The 26,420-nt window shown below is 49.4% G+C and overlaps 2 protein-coding genes across 4 annotated transcripts in view; one reads left to right on the top strand and one right to left on the bottom strand.

Moving 5' to 3' along the window:
* The window catches only part of IQCK (IQ motif containing K), a 187,882-nt gene extending 183,984 nt beyond the window's left edge, over window positions 1–3,898 (top strand). Inside the window, exons 9-10 of one of the 2 annotated variants that reach the window (XR_008373316.1) lie at window positions 1,239–1,370; window positions 1,499–3,898. Coding sequence is in view for 1 of the 2 variants with exons in the window: in XM_053556260.1 (XP_053412235.1) it covers window positions 1,239–1,282 (44 nt within the window). In the remaining variant the exon portion in view is untranslated. Of the gene's footprint in view, window positions 1–1,238 lie in introns of both variants that reach the window. The other variant, XM_053556260.1, reaches the window with a different exon arrangement.
* Window positions 3,708–26,131, bottom strand: GPRC5B (G protein-coupled receptor class C group 5 member B). 2 transcript variants are annotated; one of them, XM_053556253.1, is made up of 4 exons: window positions 26,097–26,131; window positions 14,205–15,235; window positions 6,558–6,694; window positions 3,708–5,247 (listed from the first exon to the last, which is right to left on the bottom strand). In XM_053556253.1, exons 1-4 carry the CDS (start codon window positions 26,114–26,116, stop codon window positions 5,203–5,205), a joined length of 1,233 nt encoding a protein of 410 aa, XP_053412228.1. In that variant the 5' UTR covers window positions 26,117–26,131; the 3' UTR covers window positions 3,708–5,202. The 2 variants fall into 2 exon arrangements, with proteins under 2 accessions (XP_053412228.1, XP_053412229.1); XM_053556254.1 differs by lacking the exon at window positions 26,097–26,131 and adding an exon at window positions 25,087–25,258.
* Between the last annotated feature and the right edge of the window lie 289 nt (window positions 26,132–26,420).

Below are 26,420 nucleotides of genomic sequence, written 5' to 3'. Positions count from 1 at the left end.
AAGTCCATGACCACAAGCCCCAAGTATTAAAAATATTTTTCTAGTTTGAGTTACTAATACAATGATTACTAATACACAACAGCAAATAAATACATTACACATTTTGATAGTTATTAAATATAGAAAATAGACTCTGGGGCCTCAGCATTTCAAATTGCCTTCTTGTTCGGCATTTGGGGATTGTCTATACACTGGGCCAAAACTAAACAAGTCCACGCCTAGAAGCTGAAGAGCTGAAAATGGATTTCCTTTAAATGAACCAAGACCAAGAACCCTTGGAGTCTTTGTGTACCCTCAGTTTGAAAACTGCCAGGCTGCTCTGTAGCGCTGAAGTCATTCATCCCACTTCCATCAGGAAATAATGGCATTGCATAGGACAGTATACACACCCCACCTCTGTGCTGACATCTGGCTAGTATATGCCCTTATCTGCAGGGAGATCAGGACTGGAGGCAGGTTCGACTGAAACCTCAACCCTACCCAGATACAACTCCACATACCCTTTCTACCAGAACAGCGCTTCACACAAATCAGAGCCTGCAATCTGCTCAAATGACCTTTCTGGCATTAACATACAAGACAAGCCTTTGGGACACTAGACAGAAAGCTGTATTAAATAAAAAAGGAAAGGTCTTTCTAAAAAGACCCCCCCTCCCCCACAGACATAGGGGACTGAGTTTCCATATTTATTTTGGGAGGGACTTTATACACGTAGGGATGATTTTCCCTTAGAAACACTGCCATACTGTGTGCCCAGCTAACATTCCTATTTGGCAGACTCAGAAAATCAGTGGTGTCACATTCTTGTCCAGACCGTGACACAAGAAAAAAAAAAAAAAAGATTCTCTTCTGACCTTGCAATTGACCCTAGCAATAACCTGTTTTTCATTCTGGGTTTGTGGAGGGGAACAGGATTTGTGTTGACAGGTTGAGTTGAGTGGGAAGCCTAGAATCTGTCATCATCTTTAGTAAAACTTCCTTCCTTCAGTACCCTGACCTGCAAAGCACACTTTTGACCTTCTTCTGAACGGAATTAAGAATTTCCAGGAAGCAGTATTGAAACTTCAGGTGCTGCCCTTAGAGCACAATGGCCCAGTGTTCTTCTTGGCGGATCTGTGGGGCTCAGTGGGTTTTGGTGCAACTGACTTTGTCCACACATCAGAGTTTCCGGGTTCCAACTGACAAGTCTGTCTACATATGTAAATTGATCCTGACTTTCTCTTTTCATTTCTTTGTAGTGAAATGCAAAATGGAGGATGATGAGGTGCCTGCATTATGTTAACCACAGTTGGTATCTTTTCCTGTCGGAGCACAGCTTACCCTGGGCAAGGAAAATGTCTAAATTTCGTTAACGACAAGACTTGGTACAGGTGAAAATAGAATCTTTTCCACACAAGATAGCATGTGTTGCAAACATGGTTTAGTGCAAATAGTTTATAAAAGAAAAATACCAGTCTTAACTTTCTGCATTATCCCCAAACTTTATTCTTTTATCTAGATATTTTTTCAGGGCTTCAGGAGTCTACATCACCTGCTGTTAAAATGTACAGTGATGAACTCCAGTCCCAGGAGATGTTGAAGTGCTCTTCTTACCAGTGTTCCCACTTCAGGCTACTTTTGCGAAGATCCATAATCTCATTTAAGTCCCAAACCTCTGAATTGTGTTTTACGTTTATCTGGTGACTACTCTTTTTATAAAAAAGACATTATTGCTTATGATCATTTCCAAAGGAGACCAGACCTTGACTTTTATGGCAAGCCCAACAAGATGACATTTAACCCAGATGACAGTAACAAAGGAGTTTTGTTGTCTAGGCCCAAAGTATAAAAAATTCCCACTTTGAAGGGTACATTAATTTATGACCCTCATTTGTTCTGTGGTTTGCCCATTAACTAAGATTCTTCCATTCAAAATGCCACAGATTCAGCCTCGGGGCAAATAAGCCTAATAGTTGTATTGAGTTGTTTGACAAGCTACCACGCACCTTAAGTAAATAGTAAAGCTTTTATTTTTGTGTTAAGAACAGCATTTTGAAAATAAAACCTATCTGCCCATGCTTTACAACCTTTTAAATTTGTAATATTTATATAGTCATTTATGGTATACATTGATTGTCTTGAAATGTCTTTTATGATTTTTTTTATAAGTATGCGACAGTCAGCCAGGGGAAGATAAAGGTACATTATAAAACATACATTAATGCATTTAATAAATATATATTATCTATCAAAAATGAGCCATAGCTCTTCATTAATTAATAAAAAGCACCTGCTGAGAACTCCTGTAAGCTGGTAGAATCATTGCATCATTGGATTATAAAAGCCACAATGCTCCCTTTCAGTTTGGGGTTCAGCCTGAGGTGGTCAACTCAGCCTTGGCCATCCAAGAATACCACTCCCAGGGTTCAGCCTCAGGCAGTCAACTCAGCCTTGGTCACCCAAAAACACTACCCCCACTTCACGCCTGTTGATGGGCCCTGATGGCATCTGTGCTAAAAAAAAAAAAATCTCTGGGCACCCAGCTTCCAACAACTGGATCTTCAACCCTAGAAACCCTTGAGACACACATAAATTCCCAGTTTGTAAACTGTCAGATCCGATTCCCTTTTCCCCTACCCTCCATCTCCAGTGGAGAAACCCAGGATGGAACGACAACTTTCTATTAAAAAGGGGGACAAGAGTGGCTGTTATAGTCCCAAAGCGATTTTAATAACCAGACATGGAACGATTTGTGCTTACAATGAGGGATTTTGATCAGAGATGCTCTCCTTCCAGGTCGTTTTCCCTAAACAAGTCTTATTTACACAAACAGATCTTTAACAGAGGTGCCATTTAATTTTGACTTTACACTTCACTCCATGCAGGCAGCCGGCTGCCACCTGCCACAGTCTCTTGGCAAAGATGCTTCCTGGTACTTTTCAGGTGAAGTCAAAGAGCTGCCCTCTCCCTTCTTCCCCCACTCTCGCCTCCTTCCCCCTTGTGAAGGCATTCAGCCCACTCTCAACCTTAAAGTCACAATAAAACAAAACCCAGAAGCAGCAAAAATGTATTAGATTTAAAAGGGGGGAAAATGATCTCATTAAGTGAAGTTTACAGTGGTTCATAGATGGTTCTGTTTTTATGGTGGGGAGACACTGCCTCTGGCAGCCAGTTGCTGTGCTCACCTTACTTGGTTGGACAACAAAGAACTTAGAAAAACGATCATGTGAATCACTCCATCCCTCGAATGGTATCAGAAAGCTCCAAAGGACTCCAGGGAGCGGGGGTGAGCAACCATCTCCTGGCACAAGAATGTGTAACACTGTCGTTTTTTGACTGCACTGGATCAAGGTGTATGGAGATTATTTTTCTTTTCATAATACTGGGTCTGCATGCAGCTTCCCTATTCCAACCCCCAGTCCTAGGATCTTTCCCTCCCCCCCCCCGCCCACCTCAGTCCACCCAATGATGGTCCTTGAGCAGAGGATTGGAATTGGATTCTCTAGAAGCAAGCACATGCTCTGGGCAGAGGCAGGGTGCTTCCTGGAAGGTCAAGTAGGAGTGACATTCTGGGGCCATGCTTTTTCTTCCCCATGCAGGGTAACACAAGGAAATAAACTAGCTGTTAAGGAAACCTGCAGGAGAGCCATACAGGGATGGCTGGATTGACCTCAGTTTCCCCAGGGCTTTGCAAGGATGGGGGAGGGGGCACAGCAGAGACCAGGGCCTTGAGAAATATCAAAAGGTTTATTAAAACATACTCAGCTCAAATGTGCTGGCTTATGAAGAAGTCAATTCCCCCCACCCCCAAACACTAACCTTTTTCGTTTTCTTTAAAGGTTAAAGGCTTACGGGTAGTTTTATAGAAAAAGCAATGTAGTGATTAGAGTATATGCAAAAGGACCCACCCTTATTTATACATTCCATGACGTCAGTTTAAAACTCTTTGCATTGAATCCCTGCTAGCGATTATGCTGGCCAAACAGTGCAGAGAACATGGGGCTTTTGATGGCCAAGATGTTCAAAATGCTAAATAATGAAAGGAATGACTTGCTTAGGACAGATGGAAACCATGACAGAAACAATGGGCTTTGAGAAAGGCCATTTTCATGGAACCTGCAGAAAACCAAGACAAAAATGCCCCACACACCCATCAAAAGCAGCAAAAAACCCTTGTGTGATCTTTTCCACCCAGGAACTTCACCATATTCATGGAGAAGACCCAAGAAGTCCCTGGTTGCTAAGAGGCAGAATGTCATCTCCCATCCTGGAGGGCAGGCTGGAAGCTCTGCCATGTGACATCATGGAGGAAAGCCTGCACTGCTGCCTGCCTTCCAACCTGCCCCACACAGGGGCTTTAAAATGGTGGCCCCATCTGAGCTTTTGACATGAACATGGGAATAAAGTTGGCAAGGGTTTGGAGGGGTACTCCTAACTACGGGAAGTGAGTGAGATGATCTGGCCCCAATTCAGAATGTTCTATGGCTCTACAAGGGGAGGCGCAGGACTTTTTCACCATTGGTGCTAGAGCAAGAGGCCCACAGAAGGAACAGCAGTTGGTCACCACTTTCTAAATGTGATAGTCACTTCAACGCCCAGCAAGCCTCTTCTTTGGCACATGCCAAGGTCTCTTCACCACTACTGGCTATAAAGCTCACCCCACGATTCATTTGGGCCTTGCCTTGGAAATCTCTGTAACTCTGACACCCCCTGAAATGTGCAAACCACCAGCAAGCCAGTGGAAAAGTTCGCATTTGTCCTCCTCAACAAAATGGTCATCTCCAAGGGGCCACCTGATGTCCAGCATTTGCTGGGGAGGGGCCATAGAGTAGGGGCTCCCCCATATGCAGCTGACACCAGCCTGGCCCACCAGCTGTGGATTTGGTTCTGTTCTACCCCTAGAGGATGAAACAGTCTTCCCAGCCACATATTCGAGGCAGCCTAATACTATTTGCAATTAGCTTTGCTTTAGTTTGCGGGGATTGAGGTTGGTTTGGTATTATGTGTCTGTGTGTGTGGCAGGGGAGGGGAGGGCAGTCGGTGTTAGCTTTTCAGTTCATCAGTGTTCACATTTACATGAAATCCCCTTGGCTGGGATTTCCAAATTTCCTGGCTGTGAGGCGGCCTTGTTCGGCTACTATTACCAATTTCTCCCTCACGAAAGTCACAGCCAGGGAATAAAATTGGTAAGAGAGATTCTTATTCTCTGGAACTTAAAGTCTTTCACCAAAGGTGTCTTCCTGTGTGACTTGGCGGAGCAGTTGGGATCTGGAATAACACATAAGGATAACACACTAAGAACTCTATGCTTTTGTAAAGTCAACATTAGAAACCAATTCATTAACAAATTGCCATATTTTTATCTAGATAGGCTGAACAATAACTCTCAAGAAAAGAAGCAACCACTGCGTGTTATGCTGCTGGGGTTCCTGAGACAGTCACGTCTCCCCTTTTCTATAACCGTCCACCCCTAAAGAATATAAGTTTCCTTACCCAGAAACCCATTCACTTTCTAAGTCCTGGGTGTTTTTACACGCGTTGGCTTGAAGGAACCAGGAGGGCTTAAAAGTGAGTGATGGGGCCTTTTCTAACCATATTTATTATAACACACAGGCTGAATGCTTGTGAGTCAGGCGTTTCTCAGCCCTGGACAATAGAGCAGCCCAGTGGATGGCAGGGGGTTTTAAGAATGCAAATCTGTGATTCTATTTATCTTTGAGCCTGTTCCAAACCAATGCCTTGAATACCATTCAAAGGCCAGGAAACCTGAATTCCCTTTAGAGATCAAAGACCATCCCTAACTCACATTAAAAAAAAAAAAAAAAGCTCAGGTTGAGTTATGGAATTGGCACATGATATAAAGGATGGAAATCCAATTTACACATGTAAACCGGCTCATGCATCATTTCTGAAAGAAACATGTGGCTATGTTTGGAAATTAAATGTAGGAATGACAGTTGTGTCTTTGGATTGCTGGAGAAACAAAATGATGTACTTCTGCGGAGGCAAACATAAACGATGACAATTCTGCTAGAGGTCTGTTTGGCATCAGATAGTCAAACTGCTTTTCTGTTTGAGGGATGGTAATAGCTTCAATTCCTTAAGACTTCTCTTAGGAAGTGGGGGGTACCCCAGGGGTACCAGCTGGGGCCCAAAGACAGAGGGAGACCCAGGGACTTAAAATAATTGATGTCAACAAAAACTGCTAGGGAGTTCATCATTTTGGGCTTTTCCTAAAAGTCACCTCGCAGGGAGAGGCTTGGTTGGGATACTGTATAAAGAAAGCCAAAAAACTCAGTTGGGTACAAAAACCCCAAGAAATATGGACTCTTTCCAATGAATCTACAGGTGGTTAAGTAAGTACAGGTGGATTTTTCCGTGCATGGAGAAAAGGGGCAGAAACAGAAGAAAAACAGAAGCTTTGCATGCATTCTAGCTGCAAGGGATGTCGCCTTGAGCTGCTGTCTTTGCAGGCTGAGGATGCAGCCTTCACAGAGCAGCAAGTCTCAGATGAAGCTGCTCCCGCACACGGTAACGCTCTTAGCCTTCCTGCCAAAACATCACATCTTAATACTTACAGTCCCACCGTTGAGCACAACGGCCATCTCGGTCGGCTGATACACGTTGCTTCTAAACGGAGCGGTGGGTCTTTTCCCCAGGCTGCCACTGGGTCTTTTCCCCAAGCTGCCATTGGGAAATCCTGCTGTTCGCAGAGCTGAGGGAGAAAGGAGTTGGCAATACAACAACACCAAAAGAGAAACACAATTTTGTTTTCTTCCCCCAACAACGGGAGCTCTGGGCACCCTGTCCTCGCCTACTCCAATAGCTCCTCCCCTTTGTCACAAGCCTGATTCAAAACAAAAGTCACAAAGGAGCTTTGTTCTCAGGCCCTCTAGGAGTCTGACTGGTCTCAGGGAGCTGGGCGAGTGGTGATAGAGCCCAGGGCTGAGGCTACGTCCCTCCCTTCAGCCACCAACCCCCTGTAAGCTATGGGCGACGAGTACCCCTTAGGTCTCCTTTGACAAAAGATCTCCTCACTACAGAATGTCATTCATGTAACATTCAACATCCCATCACTCAGAACTGCTCTTTCTGGATACACAGAGAGGAGGAAAGCCCTAAACGTGGACATCAAGTTCACAATAGTATCCCTCATCTTCATCAGAAAGTGACCGAGCAGAGAGCAGGACTCTAACCACACAGTCTTCTAAACAAGAATAAAAGGGACCCCTGAAGTCAAGATGGCAAAATCTGTTGGCACTTTTTCCCTCTGAAAGGTAGGTAAAACTGGTGTTTCTAACTCACTGAACTTTTAGAATATTTCAATTTCCTTTTTTTGTAAAGAAAACCAAATAGAGGGCGGCGCCTGTGGCTCAAAAGAGCATGGCGCTGGCCCCATATGCCAGAGGTGGAGGGTTCAAACCCAGCCCCGGCCAAAACTACAAAAAATAAATAAATAAATTAAAAAGAAAAGAAAGAAACCAAATTGATATGAAAAGACATAGAGGAGTCCTAAATGCATATTGCTAAGTGAAGAAGCCAATGTGTTTAAATTAAAGCTACTATATGATGCCAACTTATATAATGTTCTGCAAAAAGGCAAATTTATAGAGATTAGTAGTAGCCAGGTGTTTGGGTGGGGGAGGGATAAATAGGTAGAATTCAGGACGTTTTTAGGGCAGCAAGACTATTTTGTATGATGCCATAGGGCGGACGCAGGTCATATGTATTTGTCAAAACCCAAGGAATTGGGCAATACAAAGACTGAACTTGAATTAAAACATGAACTTTACTTAATAATAATGAATCAATATTGATTCAACAACTGTAACAAATGTCTAAGTAATCCAAGATGTTAATAGTAGGAGAAACTCTGTGTATGAGCTGGGTGGGGGATGGCATGGGGAACTCCCTGTACTTCTTAATTTTTCTGGAAACTTACAACTATTCTAAAAAGATAGTTTTATTAAAAAAAAAAAGTGAAAGCACTATTAAAAAAATAAAGTTGTTTCAATTGCAAGATGGCATCTTCATTATTTTCATTGAAAGTACAAATTTTGCTTTGCTATGATAAACCTCACTTAAAAGTCTTCCCCAAAGGGAGGCACTTTTCTAGCTAAAAAGCGGCAAGACAGCACAGGTTTTCTACAAATTACCCTAGGCAGGGACCAAAATCAACTTAGTAAAATAGTTAATCTGTCCAGAGTGCCAACCAGGAGCCAGGCATTGTGAAAAGTACTTTAGATGTATAACTCTATGTTGTACAAAAACTCATGTAATTTTCATAGTATGAGAGGTACTTTTATTATTTCCACTTTACTTGGGGCACAGAGTGTAAGTAACTTGCCCGAGGTTCCACGGTGGGGAAGAGCCAGAAGCAGCATTTGAACCCTGGCAGAGAATGTGTTCTTACCCTCACGCTTCACTGGTGCCACACTTTTTAACCACCATACTTGGTTACTTAGAAGCAACTTGAAGTTAAGTGATATTCAGGACTGTTCAGCTCAGACTGGATAAAAGAAACTGAGGCAGGGTGGGAAATGCATGTTCCCGTGATACTTATGAAAACCTTCCTTGCTTTGGCATCACCACACCTTCAAGCAGCTCACTCAGTGCTTGGCAAGGAGCTGCCCTTCCCAGGAAGTAGTGATGAGATTCCTGGGAAGCTGCACAGGGCTGTGGGAAACTTTAGTCTACAGACTTACTGTTCTCCATTACCAGGCCGGACGTGCCTGGGGCAGGGGGAAGTCCAAACAACACTGCTTTCCCTGGCACCTGTGGTGGGGGAATCTGCCTCCAAACACATACTGGCTCTCCTGTCCATCTGTGGGCTAGGGTACTTTGGCCTCAAGGGCCCTCCTCCTTAATAGCTATTTGTGGTTTTCCTCTGGTAAATATCCCTGCCACATAGACCCTGGAGTGTTGGCTACAACTGTTTCTCCCTGGCCTAGCAGGTCATCACATTGGCTCAGGGAAGGGCAGTCAGCTAACCCTGGGATTTTTTGTTCAGGCATCTTGGGCAATGTTCCTCTTTTCCACTGGGTCTCTGTGCAAGCCTGCAGCTACCATCATGGGGCTGCCATAATGGAGAGAGACCAAATCCTGTCACTACTTCAGTCTCCTGAATCGAATCAATCCTTAAGTCTGCTTCATTTTTCTAGTGCTTATTTGAATTGTATTTTTTATTATTTGCACCTTACTCCAACTAACTATAACTCTACCCTGACCTGGGCCAGATCTGAAAGGCAAGCACAGCTCACCCATGGGGGATCCCCATGAAATGAAAGCTCATGTTAAACGCCAGCCTTTTCTTACACAGACACTGCCAAGTAAGGCCAGGTTGGCCCTGTCCCCAAAACCAACTCAGGGCCTTCCCGTAGGAAGCAAAAGGTCAGTTTAAATAACCCCTGGCTCTGAGAGCCCAAGGCCCCTAACAGAAGAAAAAACACTTTTCTTTCTTGCTCCTTTGAAAGGGGAAATTTAATGTGCCTTGTTAACGCTTTCCAAGATGTGACCCAAAGTGCTACATCCCTCAGTATATTTTAATCTTCTATCACACACCTCATGTCTTGTTGATGCTTATTCATATGTAAATGGGTGCAGTTGTACTCCTGTGGAGTCTCACTCTTGGGGAAGGAAATATGGGGCAGAGGCTGCTGGGGTTTGGCAGAGCCATAATACAGCCTGGAGAAGGCCCTTCCCATTTCATGAGCATGTCAAGATGGACTCTCAAGGGAAGAGAACTTGACAGCCTGATGAGAGAGTTAAAATGCAAGAGAAACAGGCCAATGTAGCCCTGGGCCTGGCTACTCTATGAGACCCAAGGATTTGGGCAAGGGTAAGGCCCCTCCTGGGGCCTGGTTCTTAAAATACAAGCTGGCTGAGGTCAGCACCAAAGACTCCAACAGCTGTTCCCTCAGTGCCCAGGAAGCGTACCCGGAGGATCCCCAGCCAGCACACCAAAGGTTTCTAGAACAAAGGCTATCTTAGCCAGGACTCCAACTCAGCCTTTCTGCATGAGCTTTCTCAGGCTTTGCCTGAGGCCTATTCTGCCCCAGCCCATATGCATTTTGGTGGAGACACATTTGGCATGATTCAAAAGAGGGTTACTGAAAAAAAAAAAACAAAAAACAAAAAAAACAGTCTGGGGGTGGCGCCTGTGGCTCAAAGGAATAGGGCGCCTGCCCCATAATGCTGGAGGTGGCGGGTTCAAACCCAGCCCTGGCCAAAAACTGCAAAAAAGAAAAAAAAAAAGTCTGACAACAGCTGAGGTTGCTAAAGAGGAGGTGAAACGAGGCTGTCATGCAATTATCAATTTACTGTCATGAATTAGTTCTACTCTTCTGAGGTGCTGTACGTATAGTAACTCCTCACTTAAGTATCATGGACGGGTTCTTGAAAACTGTGACTTTATGCAAAACAACATACAGGAGGGTCCACGAATGATGTTGTTTGGTTATGAAGTTGATGAGAAAAAAAAAAACTGGCTTTGTTTTATGTTGTTTCGCTTGAAGTTGAAGTTTCCTAAAATCTATTGATGATGTTAATTGAGGACTCACCATATTAAGCTTTTAAGTGCAGACTCTTCAACCCATATTTAGGAATATTTTTTGCAAGAAGTTAATCAAAAGCCCGAAGATGAATGCATAAGAATGTTCACTGCAGCACTGTTTATTGTGGAAAGCCAAAGTTAAGTAGACTATTCCACAGCTAAAGATCAGAAAAATAAACGAAGGTGCCTAATGGGAAGCTCTGCATTATGAGAATACCATAGGTCTGCAGTTACTGACCTGGCAGGGCCTCCATGACACTGACTTAAGTAAGTACATTGAAGACCACCACTTAGACCAGGGGTTTCAACATGGTTATATCTTAGAATCTCTTGGGAGCCTAAAAAATACCGACTTCCAAACTTAGACTTAAGCAGAGTGAGGGGGCAGGCACTGGTAATTTTTTCAAGTAGCACAGGCGATTCTACCAGGTGGCCAGATTAAGAACTGCAGTGTCACGTCGTGTGTGTGTGTGTGTGTGTGTGTGTGTGTGCGCACACGTGTGCACTGAGAGATGTCTGGCTAGATGGGAGCAACCCGTTGGCAGTAGTTGTCTCTGGCAAGGGGATTTTGAACAATTTTTCTTATTTTTACTGACCTAACCTGCATGGTTTCTTGCTGATTCTACATCGTTATTGTTGCTCCTTTACCACTAGAAAGGAATAATAGAAGGATTTTTGCTTTGGGAAAGAAAGAGGGGATGGAAGGAAGGTAACTTATTTGTTTTGGAACATGTCAGAGGGTGAAGCCACTGTGAGGAAGATGGGGGTGTAGGGCACCTCTCAAACCCTCTATCATCCCCTGTACAAGCATCGATCCTGTCAGTACCAACGTGGGTTCCAGACCCTGTGGATCTCTGGCCCTTCTGTGGATGTGAAGTCCTGGCTGCGTTTTTACGAGAAAGAGTGTGTGTAATGGAATTCAGAAAACCAACTTTCCCCTTCCCTGCTCTGCTGTGAACTTACGAGTTTGAACAAGTTGCCTGACATCCCTGGCCCTCAGTTCCTTCCTCTGCAAAATGGGTCTGATCACCTTCATCTTTCCAAATGCACAGAGTTGTCCTGAGACCATAAATCAACTAACGTGATTTAAGAAGAGGAGGGTAAGTCCATGGAAAAGTGGCTAAGCCTGTGAGCTCTGGATCCAGCCTGCCTGGGTTCAGACCCTGGCTCTGCCTCTTAGGCAAGTTGCTTAGCTGCCCTGTGCCTCAGTTTCCCCATCTGTAAAACAGATCTCTTGGAGTTATTGTAGGGCTTAAGCGAGATCAGCCACTGAAATCCTCAGAACAGTACATGGCCCATGGTAAGCACCTAACAAAGGTTATTCTTAACTTTAAAGACCATAATACTCGAGTAGTTCTGGCATCTTGGTTTTTTTTTTTTTATTTTTTTATTTTTTTGTAGAGACAGAGTTTCACTTTATTGCCCTCAGTAGAGTGCCGTGGCGTCACACAGCTCACAGAAACCTCCAGCTCCTGGGCTTAGGCGATTCTCCTGCCTCAGCCTCCCTAGTAGCTGGGACTACAGGCGCCCGCCACAACGCCCGGCTATTTTTTTGTTGCAGTTTGGCCGGGGCCAGGTTTGAACCCACCACCCTCGGTATATGGGGCCGGTGCCCTGCTCACTGAGCCACAGGCGCCGCCCTCTTTTTTTTTTTTTTTTTTGAGACAGAGTCTTATTATGTCGCCCTCAATGGAGTGCTGTGACATCACAGCTCACAGCAACCTCTAACTCTTGGGCTTAAGCAATTCTCTTGCCTCAGCCTCCCAAGTAGCTGGCACTATAGGCACTCACCACAACACTCAGCTATTTTTTTTGTTGCAGTTGTCATTGTTTAGCTGGCCCTGGCTGGGTTTAAGTACGCCCGCCTCAGTGCATGTGGCCGGCACCTTACTACTGAGCTACGGGCGCCACCCTGGCATCTTGGTTTTACTACAAGGAAATAAACATCTCATTCAACAACACTGGTCTTAACCTTTTGGGGGCCACAGGTCACTGTGAGAATTTTCCTGGACAAAATTTTGCATCCACTTTAGGTTCCATAGGAGTCCATGGGTCTCAGATAAAGAAGGTCCTCTCTGGGAGGAGATGGCAAAGGGATGGTCCCAGGGCTGACCTCTATTTCAGCCCTATCTTCTCCTGGCACCCCAGGGAGCCACTGCCTTCCAGCTGGGCTGCCGTCCTGGCCAAACCTCTGGACAAACCCATGCTGGAACTTTCTGGTCAGAAGAGAGCAACTCTGATAAAGGCCACATGGGAATTTCTAACCCTGTCCACACTGGGGTTCCCTCCTGGGAGTCTGGCCAGGGGGAGAGGTGCAGAGGACAGCAGGTACATCCTGGTAGGAGGAAGGGATGTGGACAGCTGCAGAAGATATGATGGTTTGATGTGCTCCCCTCAGTCTGAGCCCTCAACCCAGCGAGGCTGACCAGGTTGTATGACCAGTGCCTGAGCACCAGGCCCCTGGGTGGACATCACTGAAGAGGGAATTGTAACAGTCTGGAAGGGGCCACCTCCTACCTTACATTCCCGGGCAAGTCATTTAAATTTCTTAAGCGCCTCCATTTATTCATCTATAAGATAGAGACTGATGAGATAATGCAGGTTAAAGACAGGATAGTGCCTGGCACATGGTTAGTGCTCAACAAACAGGGACTCTACCAGATAATCATTATCACTACTGTTAGTTGCTGTAGCCCCTGATACAGCTTTAAGTAACTGAGAAAAGGCAATTTTATTTAATCTTGAGTGCTGGGAGTCTAATTCTCTTCAAGTGATGATTCCAAGAGATACTTCCTAAGCACAGTAGAGGGGATTCGGTGCCTGTAACAGACCCTTTAGGTAGGCCACCTCTGGATCCTGCTAGAGCAGTGACAGACAGTCCTCGGTACCCAGTGTCACCACCAGAGCCTACCACATCGCTGTTTTTATTCCTTGGAATCCAATGGAACTCATTCAGCCCATTCACAAGTTATGTAGGCTGCTGATGACAATGGGAAACAGGAGTTGGGGACAGACGCCTGACCTCCTGTCCTTCCTGGGCCAATTGTGAGGCTCATTCTACATATCTCCTCAGAGACTTCCCAGCAGAATTGAGCCCCATCTGCCCATAGCGGTAACTGCCTCAAGAATGCCCTTATTCCGGCATTTCTGCCTTCCCCATCTCATTCTCCCAGCCCTCTTCCTGGCTGGGACGACCTCCCAAGTAAACACCCTGCCCTGAGCCCTCGTCTCAGACTCTGCTTTTAGGGGAACCCAGCTAAGGTGCACATACAACACACCGGGGGCCAGGGAGGCTTCGCGCTCACCGTTAACTTTTCTCAACAGCTCTAGGAGGCACATTCTTTTATTATGTCCACTTCACAGGTTTAAAAAGAATGGAGGCTTAGAGAGGTCATGTCATTTGCTCAAAGCCACACATCTAGGAAGTGGCAGGGCCGGATCTGAAGCTAGATGTCTGCCTGCAGGGCCCAAATCTATACACTATGACTGAGGCAGGGGAGGGGACAGGAGCAATCTCTGTGTTGGTATCAGCACAGGGGCCAATGTTTGTGGACTCTAACCCACCAGGACTTCCCTGGGACCAGAACCACCTATCCCCACTGCAGAGAAGGAGGAACCTCCCTGGGACGATGAGTCGCTGGGGCTGAACACAGCCAGGTGGCACCCCCTGTACCTGCATTGTGTTCATCCATCGAGAAGGCCTTGTTCTCCATGTAGGTCCTTGGCAGCTGCACGTCCTCCTCGAAAGCCGTCTCTCGCATCCTTGGCTGCGATGTGTCGAAGTAGTTGGGCGTGTTTTCCTGCAGGGCCGGGAGAAGGGTGCAGTGGATCTCAGGGATGGCGTGGAAGATGACGAAGACCCAACCGCTGGCCGCCAGTGTGATGGCCAAGGTGGGGTCGTCCCAAGCATCCCCTTCCTGAAGCTTGATGTTGCCGAAGAGGTACATGGTCATCCAGGCCACCCAGATGAGCACAGAGAGGAAGGCCGTGATGAGGAGGAAGGCCCCGTTCAGCTTCCACCTCTTGAACTTGCCGCACAGCGTAAAGAGGGCCAGCCCCAGGGTGACCACGAGCAGTACCATGTCATAGATGAGGGCCATCACGAAGTCCATGGGCTCATAGTCACAGGCTGGCCTGGTGTCACGCAGCATGGTCAGCACCAGCCACTCCACGGCGATGATGACCTGAACCAGCATGAGGCACAGTGCCAGGCCCACCAGCTGCCAGCCCGCGGGGCCTGTGCCATGGCGCACCAGCCTGCGCACACGCCATGCCTGGCTCAGCAGGCAGGAGAAGCACAGCGCGAAGAGGACGCCCCAGAGGAAGCGGCGCACGGAGCAGATCGTCTCATCCTCCTGGATGATGAAGGCGAATGTCAGCCCAAAGAGGCCCAGGGTCCCCAGGAGGAAGAGGAAGTGGAGGCCCACCGGGCTTTTCTTCTCCTTGTCCTTGATGAATGGCAGCCGCACCAGGAGGATGAGCGTCAGGAGCAGCGTGATCAGGGCGCCCGCCCCGGCCACGGCCTCCACCACGATGCCCCAGATGGCGTCCAGGTCGCACAGGGACACGTACTGAGGGAGGAGGTCCAGCCCGCAGCCCCGGGACGTGCTGGCGTTTTCAGAGGCCACAGAGGTGATCGTGGAGAGCAGAAGGAAGGCGAGCACCTGGTGAGTTCTCATCTTTCCCTCTGATACCACGAACATTCTAGAAAAGCCAAGAAGAGGGGACGTGAGGAAGAAAGATTGATTCGTTGCAAGATTCCCCTTCTCCTTACCTCTTGATGAAGACCCAGCTCATTTCAAACCTGCTAGCCCACACAGACACCCTGGGAAAAGGTGCCCCTTTCTCTAGGCAGGGGTATTTTGGCTACAGCTGCAACCCTTGGCTGGTGCAGTGAACAACCTGGGACCATCATTGCTAGGGGCTGCAGGACAGAGAGGGAGACTCAATTTGCTTTCTCTGTGTACTTTTTTGTATTCTTTGAATTCAAGACTCCAGGCCACATCTGACCTCTTATAAAATAAGGGAATAAAATGAAATGTCAAAGAGACAGCCACTGGCCAAGTGCTGTGCTAGGAGAATGGGAGGGATCTCCTGGCTTCACCCTCTCAAGGCTAACATTTACTGAGTGACTCCAGGCCGGGAAATACTCACACCAGTCCTCAGAATGCCCTGTGAGGCAGGTCCTATTATGAGTTCCACTTTACAGTGGACGAAACAGTCTCTAGGAGGTGACAACCCTTGCCCAAGATCACACAACCATACTTCTGAAAGTGTCCCCACTCTACAGGCTGCCAGCATTTCAGACGCAGTATGCCCCAGAGAAGTTAAGTCTCCCTCAGTTCCACGTGTTGTCTCTTCCTCACACACTCCATGCTCCCCCTCCAAAAGATCTGAGGACTCTCCTATTCTCCTTTTCCTCTGTCCCAGTCTGTCTCTTCCTGAGACGCCTGCTGGACCCTCTCTGCCACCTGCTTTCCTATCCTCATGTGAGCTGGACATAGCAGGCTTGGTGACAGCCTTAACCCAAGTCTCTTGCCCCTCCAGCTCCCTCTGCCTGGACCCCCCCACCCCCGATGGGCTCAACTTTGAGGCCATCAACTCAGACCTTGGCCAAGGTCATACTCCACCCCTCTCTACCATAGCCTCTGGTCAACTTCTTTCTCAGCTCTAATTGTGTCTGTCATTTTCTTTCTGTTTATTTTGTCTCCCCCTTCCCTCCCCCCTTCTGCATTGCAAGATGTGTGTGACAGGGCAAGGACATGGGCTCTCTTGTCCATCAGTAGACCAAGCTTTCTCATGCTCAGCGTGACTGACATTTGGGCTGGATCATTCTTGGTCCTGGTGGGCTGTCCTGTGCACTGTAGATGTTTAGCAGGATCCGGGGCTCTACCTACTGACACAACCCCACCCCCAACTGTGACAACCCAGAATGTCTCTAGACATTGCCAGATGTCCCCTGGGGGAGCAACATCTCCTGGATGAGAACCACCAGTGCAGACTCAAGCACTACACATGGTGCTGAGCAGAAAGTAAATACCATGTGAACAAGAAATGAGACGAGCATGGGAGACTGTCTTCCATACCACTGTCACCAGCTCCATGTTTTTGAAGGGATCCTGGCCTTCAGGAAAGCCACCGAGGAAGCGGTGCTCGACACTCACTTCTGGGCATCTCAAGCCAGATCTACTGCCTGAGCCCAGCCCCTGCGGGGTTGCGTTCAGCCACCTCCCCGTATCTCCAGAGCATCCCTGGGGCTTCCTTAAGTAAATGCAGTATCGACCACCTCTCTCTGCCGGAGGGCCCATGAGTGTCTCAGATCCTGCCTTGGCTGTGAGGCCTTCGACTGGCATAAATTATTGATGCTGCTGAAGCAGAAGCTGCCTGGTGTTGTAGGGCTCACATCCTTTGCCTACAGATGAGAGGAGGCAGGCTTGGCACAAAGGGCACTGTGCTAAGGTTCGCTCCTTAAACAAGCATCCCAGTATCCTCTCAGGCACATTAAGGGGTGAGAACGCACCCCCAGATGTCGACAACAGCCTGCAGCCCAGCACTATCTGTGGCCCTGCAGCGTCTATCACCGGAGGGCCACCTGTGTGTGTGCGCTTAACTGTGTAGTTGTTTGCTTAACTGACTTAACGGAGTCCTTTGAATCAATCTACTTGAAAGAAAACCAAACACATTAAAGTATTTATCTTTTGACATTTTAAAGTCGCTTGTTGATGTGATCCATGTTGCATGTCCCAATGTCGTGCCCTTTGGAAAAACATTATGCTAGACAGAAGTGCTTATCGTGATGTCCCGGAAGCATTCCGGGAATCAAGATGTAAGAACTGCATGTGTCAGAACAAAATGCCATCAGTCCCTGACATGGTGGAGGGGACCTGGAGCAGACACCCTCAGACATCTCATCCATGGCCAACTCGATTAAGAGGCTTCTCAGCAAGTCCCAGCAAAAAACAACCCAAGCAGCCCCTCTAAGTGGCCCACCGGTCAATGCCATCCTTCCATCCATCCATCCTCAGGGTGGCAGGGAGGATGACAGGTAGGAATGAGTTTTGACCACTACTCCTACCCTACCCCTCCTCCCAAGCCCCTGAGGACAGTGGTTCTCATCTGGGGGCCACTTTGTCCCCTGGGGACATTTTTGCTTGTCACAACTGGAGAGTAGGGTGCAAATGGCATCTGGTGAATAGATATGAGGGATGCTGCTACAATCTTGTAATGCATAGGACTAGCCCCCACAACAAAGGATTATCCAGCCCTAAAGTGTCAATTGATTATCCAGTCAATATTGTCAAGGTTGAAAAAGGCTGGTTTGAACACTCCAGGACAGCATTGAACCAGGCGGGCTCCTCCACTGCAGGGTCGTGCCCCGCCCCACCTCATCCTGCTCTGACAAGAACTCAGCCTGAATCTCCTCTTTCTAAGCCTGCCTGCAAACTGAGACTGTTTTTCCAGCTCCTTCCTTACCCTCCTTAGCCCTCCAACTACAACAGAAACCCAGGGGGATGAGGGGAACCCCAGGATAGTGACCGTGATTCTGCAATTGCACCGAGTCCTATGGCCTTGGTCCAGGCCTCCTCTCTGACCCAGGAAATGGATACACTCTTGCTTTCTGCTTTCATCCCATAGGGTGGAACCCTCTGCTCTTTCCTGGACAGCTGTTGTTTTTGTTGCTCAGCATCCGGTTCTCCTATTTCCAGAAAGAGCTCCTGGTTTTCCTTTGGAGAGCTACCTTGAGCACCAGCTCCCAGCCTGGATAGCAGGCCCGGGCCTGGCCAGTCAGAGCATTTATCCTACCTACCCTTTGACCAGTGTCTGGTTCGTGGACAGGCACATGATCTGAGCCAGACCCATGAGAATGAGCCATGGGACTGCTGCTTACCCTAACTGGAAAGAGGTCTCCCCTTTCTGCTGGGGTCGATTAGGCTGTAAGGATAGAGGCCTGATGCTGGAGAAGAACACATCTGCCATCACAGGGAGAACGTGTCCGACAGCAAAGTTGACCCAGAGCCCTACTACAGTGAACAGCTGGATTCACCCATTCCTGAAGCACGCACTGGTCTCTGCAGTACCAGCAGCCAATCAAGTTCCCTTTGTTTGGATTAAGCTAGTTTGAGCTGAGTTTCTGTCACTTGCCACCCAAGAGGTTCTACTATTCCTCCCACATTTCATAGCCTCCTTCTTCCAGGAAATCCTGTCTACTAGACATCTAAGCATGTAGATGCCACTGATGGCAGCCAGGGATAGTTGGAGGGGTCCAGGTGTTTCAAGTGGGTCTTAATCATTGTAAGGATGTACCCATGAGGTGACAACAGCCCCACTCTGTAGAACAACGTCCAGGATGGTTGAGAGGTGGTTTTCCATACCTCTTCACAGAATGAAGCTGAGGCAGGCTCAACCAGGATGTCTGGGGGATGCAGAACTGCCCTGCAGAGTTTTCTATTACTGCAGTAGCCACAACAGCAGTGAGCTGTCAACTCTCACAGGCTACCTGTGTTCTGGGCACACTCTTGCACATCACTTGGAATAGTCTGTACAACAACTCCGATGAATCAAGTACTATGACCATCCCCACCTTGCAGGAGATAAAACTGTGGTACTGGGAGGTCAGTAGGCTTGTCCAAGGTCACAGGTCACATTGCCTGAAAGAGGTGGAGTCATGAGAGAAACAATTGTACTATTGTTTCTGAGCTCTTAGTATAGACTGAGGCTTTCCAAGTGTCACTTGGTGAGCTTTTTGCTGGCCATTCCCTCTAAATTAAGTTCTCCCTGCCCCTGTTAGGGTCCGTGCCAATACTTTTGATTGTTGTCTTTGCAGCATGTGCCACAATTTTTAATTATTTTATTACATTTTTGGTTTGTTCCTCACCGTCCACTTCCAACCCATGCCCAGGACCTTGTCTGTCTTGTTCCACACCAACTCCCCAGTGCCTGGCACGTGGACAGGGCCCTTGATCCAGTCACTCAATGAATGAACTGATAAACAGGGTCTTCAAACCTCACACCACCCCAGAAGGGCGAATGTTCTCATTCCCATTTATAGAGAAGAAAACTGAAGATCTGAGAGTTTTTTGTTTTTTTTTGAGATAGAGCCTCAAGCTGTCACCCTGGGTAGAGTGCTGTGGCATCACAGCTCACAGCCACCTCCAACTCCTGGGCTTAAGCAATTCTCTTGCCTCAGCCTCCCAAGTAGCTGGGACTACAGGCACCCGCCACAATGCCCAGCTATTTTTAGGTTATATTGTCATTGTTGTTTGGCAGGCCCAGGCTGGACTCGAACTCACCAGCTCTGGTGTATGTGGCTGGAGCCTTAGTTGCTTGAGCTACAGGCGCCAAGCCAAGATCTGAGAGGTTTAAAGACAAACTCAGGTACTCAGGGCTGGGCATGGTGGCTCACACCTATAACCCTGACACTCTGAGAGGCCAGGAGTTTAAGACTAGGCTGAGTAAGAACAAGACCCTGTCTCTACAAAACATAGAGGTGTGTCCCTGTAGTCCCAGCTACTCAGGAGGCTGTGGCAGGAGAATCCCTCAAGCCCAGGAATTTGAGGTTGCAGTGAGCTGTGATGCCACTGCATTCTAGCACAGGCAACAAAGCAAGACCTTAATCTCAAAAAAAAAAAAAAAAAAAAAAAAAAGTCTGGCACTTGGACTGGTAACAGCAGTATTAGGAAGCTTGTTGGAAACACAGACTCTCAGGGGGTGGGTCCCACCACCCTTATTTCCACAAGCCCTGCGGGTGGGATGCTTGCTACACTGAGACTGGATAAACAGGACAGATACAGCAAGGGACCAGGACCCACAGCCCTGGCTCCTTCCACCTCACCATCCCAGTTCGAGACAGGTCTTTCCCACTCAGGAGCTGTTGCCCACTCTCACATAAGCCTCCATCCTGCTAAGTTAGCCACCTGGAGTCTCCCACCCCCAAGAGCCTGGCAGCTCCACAGGAAGCCTCAGCGGAACAATACCAGATTAGAGGTTTCAAGTCAGCCTGGAGGCAGGGCTGACTGGGAAGGGATGAATATATGGCAACAAACCCGTGGGATGCAGGCGTGCGGCCTCAAAAGGAGTAATGAATAAATGTGAACAACACGCAAGACTCGGCTCTCATACTAATTACCCTTGCTGTCAGCCAGCCTCCCAGAAATGTGACTCACTCAGATGCTCTTAAATATACTGCATCTCACACACACACACACACACACACACACACACACACACACACACACTCCTCAAAGGAGAAGCAGCGCGCTCTCCTCTGCACCAAGGCTGTAAGAGGCTGCAGAGGCTGGAAAGTTTGAACACAGGCAGGCAGGATTCCTTGCATGAGGAGGACAGGACGTGCCTGGAGGCCACACACATGGCTGGCTCTCCTGGCCCGGAATCAGACCTCCCAGCTTCAAGTCCTGCCCTGGGCCACTTGCTAGCACCTTGTGACCCTGGGCAGCTGATTTAACCTGTCTTGCCTCAGTTCTATCATCTACAAAATGGGGGTGATAATAGTGCTCACAGCATGGGGTTGTGGTGAGGATTAAAATACTTAATAATTAGGACAGTTAGTTAATACAGGGTAAGTACTTTATGTAAAGTGTCCACTAAATAAGCTAAAAATAAATAGGCTGGGCACAGAGGCTCACATTTGTAATTCTAGCACTCTGGGAGGCCAAGGCGAGCGGATTGCCTGAGCTCACAGGTTTGAGACCAGCCTGAGCGAGAGCAAGACCTCGTCTGTAAAAATAGCCGGGCGTTTTGGCGGGCACCTGTAGTTCCGGCTACTTGGGAGGGTGAGGCATGAGAATCACTTGAGCCCAAGAATTTGAGGCTGCTGTGAGCTATGATGCCATGGCACTCTACCAAGGGCAACAAAGTGAGACTCTGTCTCAAAAAAAAAAATAAAAAGTTAAAAATAAATAAAGATTGGCAAATGCTCTCTTGCCTAAAGTGGTGAACTCTCTTGAAACCGATTTTTCTAGGAAGGGCAGTTGCGATGGAGGTGGTAGTGTAATTCAGGGGCTCACTTGGGTGTTTGTCCTGGGCTGGTTTCCAGCTTCCTCCATCACACACCAACCAAAGAGGTCCCTGAGGTGGTTTGAAAGGGAAATGCCTGTGGGGGTGATCTGCCCTGGGGACCCCCAAACTCTCTGCTACCAATCGCAGGTGCTGTAAGTGGGGACCTTGCTGTGAAGGTAGAACTCAGGACAGAGGACCTTGGGATTTCCTGAAACCAGGCATCTCTCTTGTGGAGTCAGAGCCAGGACATCTACAGACTAGATACCAGCTATTCTCCCGGAATCTGCATCCCCCATCTTCCCATGTACCCTTGGGAAAAGAGAAACAAAATGTATAAAACCATTCTGGAACACACCATTCTGCCTGGCCTTGCCCCCGCCTCTGCCCTGGGTTCCCTCCCAGCCCAGCATGTGTCCTCCCAGGCCTGGCAGCTCAGAGGCATCTAAACCCACCTTCTCTAAAGATGAATCACTGGAACATAGAAGGGAGAGAAAATGAGTTGACTGAGGGGAGGTCTTAGCTCCGGGCATATGTAATAGTTCAGTACACAGATAAACACCTGGCACCGAGTTCACACTCTTATCAGACTCCTTGGGAATGGAGTCAGACAGAACTATGTGACACTGGGCATTCCTTAACCTCTCTGAACCTCAGTCTCTTCATCTGTAAAATGGGGATCATTATAGTGTGCCTTCAGGAGGCTGGTGGGAAAAGTGTGAAAAATATTCAGTTTGGAACCTGACACAGAGTAAGCAATAGGTATGGATTTGTTAAAAAGACTATCAAGATTTTCACTGCCCTGTTGGGACAATGAACGCTGAGAGGTGAAGCAGCTTTGGGCAGAGACTTACTGGGATTTACAGGTCAACCCGGGAATGGAATCCATTTCTCCCAGCTCCTGACCCCGAGGTCTTTCCACTGCACTGCTGTTCTGACTCCCCCCACACCAGACAGAGGCCCAGAATGGGGCTGCGGAGCCGGTCTCCCCACGCATGCTAGCGTTACACTCGAGTCCCAGCCCACTGTTGCGTTTCCTGCTCACCAAGATTAGACTGTTACAAGGTTTCCTGACATTAAACACTTTCCCAGACCCACATATCTCACTCTCTGATATCTTTTCCAAGTTGTAGGATCTCAGAATCTTAATTTCTCTATGCAGACTAGACCACGGCCTATTTGGGGGCTTTCAAATTAAAAAACCCTCCTAGGTTAGTAAACAGCTTTACAAGAACACAGGCTCCCTGATCATGAATATGCAAAGCAGCTCCAGTCCTGTAAATAAAAGCCATCATTTAAATGCAAATTACATCCCGGGCTGCCCTTACAGGGTGGATGGCTCCTCTCTGGGGTTCTTATTCTGAGGAGAAAATGTGACTAACATGGAACCCCCAGGAAGTCCTGCAAAGTGAGAGTGCTTGGGGAGGGCAGGACAGCGGTGGGGGGCTCTCGGTAGGGTTGGTTAAGGTGGGTAAGAATTGCTGGGAAATGGGCAGTAGATTTTAAACCCCGAGCCGCTCTTTTAGTTACCTCACAGCACTGGACAGGCTTAAAGCATTCCCCACAGGCTGAATGGAGCCCCTTGGAGGCATTGCTATCCCTATAGACTGAATGGAAGGGGAGCTGCTTTCTCTTGCAGTGGTCAGGGGAGCTTTTAAAAATCAGATCCCGTGACTTTCTGCTCAAAACCCTCCAAGGGCTCACTGGCCCAAGCAGAATGAATCTTAAACACCTTTCCACAGTCCAAAAGATTGTGATCTAGCTGGTTCCTGCCACCCCCCACCCACCCCCAAATCTGTCCACAGGGCCAGCCACAATGGCCTTTGTTCAGCTCTCTAAGCCTTTGCACTGGCAATGAGCTCTTCTTGGCTCTGTCCTCCCCAGAGATCCCCCAGTGGCAGGTTCCTCACCTCGCTGGGCTCCAAGTCAGTTCTCAGGTGCACTTTCTTTTACATCCCTGTTTTATTTTCCCATTGGCTCTTATCTCAATTGGATGTTACATACTTATTTGCTATTATTTATTTGCCTGTTTAGTGTTTGTCCACTCACCTCCCCCATCCTCTGAGAGCAGAGGCCTGTCCATTTTATACAAGGTAGTACCCCAGCACCCAGTGCTGTGACTTGCACATTGATTCAAAACTAAAATTAACCAATACAGATTTGGGGCTTAGCTTTCTAACAAAACCGCAGGTCTTGCTGCCTCTGCTCCAAATGGCGCCACCCCCTTTCTTTTCCAACTCAGCTGACCCCTTTTCAGACTCAGAGCAGGGAGCAGATAGGAAGCTGCGTTCACTCCACAGTCTAGATACAAAACTGACCGGGAGGGTTTCCAACCAACAGATGCCAATTTGCATTCTATTTACATGTCATTTGCATGCAGTTTAACTCAAAGTCTGAAGGCTCCACAAGCCCCTAGTCTCCACTAAGAAACTTCTGAATTAAGGTTCCTTGGCAGCAGTGCGAGGATTTTTGTGCCAGATCCCTCCCCCTCTCCACTTTGCATGTATTTGCGGGGTCCCCCTGTGCTTCCTGGACTCCGCTCAGGTGCCCCCCAGCCTGGTGCAGTTGGGCAGCCAATGTGGCGCGTGGGCTGGGGCCCCAGGCAGGGACGCCGCTGCCCGCCACACTCCAGGGGCCTTTGTCCGCGCTCCAAGGAGCCGCCCCCTTAGCGAATGGGGGACGTGAAGGGGGAACTGGCTAGGCCTGGGTGTGACAGAGCAAGAACCGGGAATGAACTCGTTGGGCTGCGAGACCTCTGGGGCAAGGTCGGTGTCTCCTCCCCCCCGGAGCCAAGGCAGGAGTGGGTTCCTCCCGTGCAGGCGGTATAGACCCTGGGATGTGTGCTGTCCTGGAGGGGCTGGAAGCCCATGTCCCCCAAGGAAAGAGGCCACAGCACAGGGACAGTCCTTCCGTCCCCCCTCTGGCCGCCTCTCCCTGAGGTCCCAGTGCTCTGTGTCTGGAACTGAAACCCCACCCCCCACCCTTGTATGCAGTCCCCCCACTCCCTCAGCCCAGATCTCAGCCCTGCTTCTTTTCTCCCCTCCGTGTCCTCCTCTTTCCTCTCCCCAGCTGGGTAATGCAGAGCCACGGCCGGCTGCGAGCCGGGCCCCCAGCCCCTGCGGCAGGTGCGGCTGCTACCCCAAGTCCGACCCTCATGCCCCCGGCTGCGTCTTCCAGGTCCATGGTCAGCCCCCCACCCTCTTGTCATGCGGCCCCAGGACCTGCCCCCGGCTCCTAGCACACGACTAGTCACTCGGGCATGGCTGGACTCCTTTACCTGGGGTCGCCCTCGACCCTCCTCCAGGACTCGGCTCTCCGCCGGGTCCTGTACGGTCCTCCTCCCCCCTTGCACTCCTCTCCTGCCGCACTGTGGTTCTCTTAGCTTGACCCCACATTTCTCCCAGCAGAACTCCTTGGGAGGGGGCCTGGGAGGTTTAGAAAAGCACAAGAAGCGGACGCCCCAATCCTCCTACTTCTACGGCGGGAAAAGTTTCTGGGGTCCCCGCAGCGTCCTCCACCGCCTCGGCGCAGCTCGCACTCACCGACCCCCGCGGTCCCGCAGCGCCGACGCTCCCGCTGGCCCTCGGCCAGAGTCACATCTCTGCAGCGCGGCAGCTGCTCCAGCTCCGCGCGCGCCTGCCTGCGAGTCCGGCTTCACTGCGTCGCTGTCTCGCGCTGCTGCCGCGCGAGGCGCCCCCTGGCCCGGCCCGCGCTGCTGCAGTGGCCCCCGCCCCGCCCCCGCCCCGGGATGGCCACGCCCCCAGCCCCGCCTCCCGCCCACTGGCTGCTCTGCGCTGGGCTGGGCGTCCGCAAGGCTGATACCCGGGCGCGAGTTCACAGCTTAGTACCCAGATCGCTGAAACGATCCCCTCCCACCTCCGGTGTCCCTAATTCCGACCACCCCTCCAATCCATCGGGCGCCCATAAATATCCCAGACGCTCCGGGCAGCTCCCCAGGGTGGGGGGCATTTCCCAGACACCGAGGGACACGGCCTCCGCCGCGGGGGTCCCAGCAGAGGGGCCTTCCTCCGCCCCTGTCGCTCCACCGCAGGTTCAGAAGCAGTGACTTCCCCGAAACACACCAGCACCGGGGTCCAGGACGCAGACTGGATTCGGCCGGTGCCCTCCAAAGTCACCGGCGCCCCGGCCACACTTGGATGTACACACACCGCTTGGCCTCCTCCCGGTGGGTCCCTCCTGGACACCCTCCTCTCTCTTCTCTATCCGCACACCCGGGGGTCCCGGTGCCTTTACTCACACTGAACCCAACCCCCGCGTTCTTGACCGCTCCACACACACGTCCACACACAGGGTGCACCCCCTCGCGAGTCTGCGCGCAGGATCATCGCTTCCCCTACCGCACATACCACCCACGTACGCGCAGGTCCGCCACTCTCCTGTCACTCTCAGCCGCCCAGGTCACGGGCCGCGCGCTGTGCGACACTCAGGGTACCAGCCGCGACGCGTGCCCACCGGGCGGCCGGGGGACCTGCCTGAAGGAGGGCTCCGGGGCAGCCTCCCACCCTGGCACTGAGACCCCCTCCTAGCTCACCCGCTGTCCGAGGTAGCCATTGCCCCGACCAGGCCCAGGGAGCAGCAGCGCGTCTTGGAGCTGGTTCCCTGGGTGACCTTCAGACCAGTAAACCCGGGCCTGTCTCAGGTCACTCCTCTCCGGCCAAAAACAGACTTTTGAGGAGCTCCCTTTCTCTCACTCTGATTTCTCAGGGTGAGACCCAACTCCCATCCCCAGCCACGTAAGACACGGCAGAGAGATGACCCCCGCTTCCCCTCTGGGGGTTGGGGGCAGGAAGGCGAGCTGCAGAGTAACAGTCCCCTTCTGGGCGTAGCTGCAGTCCCTGATCATTCCGCAGCGTCA

The sequence above is a fragment of the Nycticebus coucang genome, chromosome 12 (assembly GCF_027406575.1).
Source record: "Nycticebus coucang isolate mNycCou1 chromosome 12, mNycCou1.pri, whole genome shotgun sequence".
Classification (NCBI taxonomy): Eukaryota; Metazoa; Chordata; class Mammalia; order Primates; family Lorisidae; genus Nycticebus; species Nycticebus coucang.
Note: the sequence above shows the minus strand (reverse complement) of the source record. Positions and strands in the feature narration are given on the sequence as shown.

What these genes read in the sequence shown, in the direction of transcription:
- GPRC5B (XM_053556253.1), bottom strand. Translation starts at nt 26,116, where the DNA reads ATGGCTACCTCGGACAGCGG. An exon ending in GATGGATGAACACAATGCAG is followed by an intron (nt 6,695 to 14,204) that starts GTACAGGGGGTG and finishes TTTCTCCCTCAG; the next exon opens with CTCTGCGAACAGCAGGATTT. An exon ending in TTGTGCTCAACGGTGGGACT is followed by an intron (nt 5,248 to 6,557) that starts GTAAGTATTAAG and finishes GTGTTATTCCAG; the next exon opens with ATCCCAACTGCTCCGCCAAG.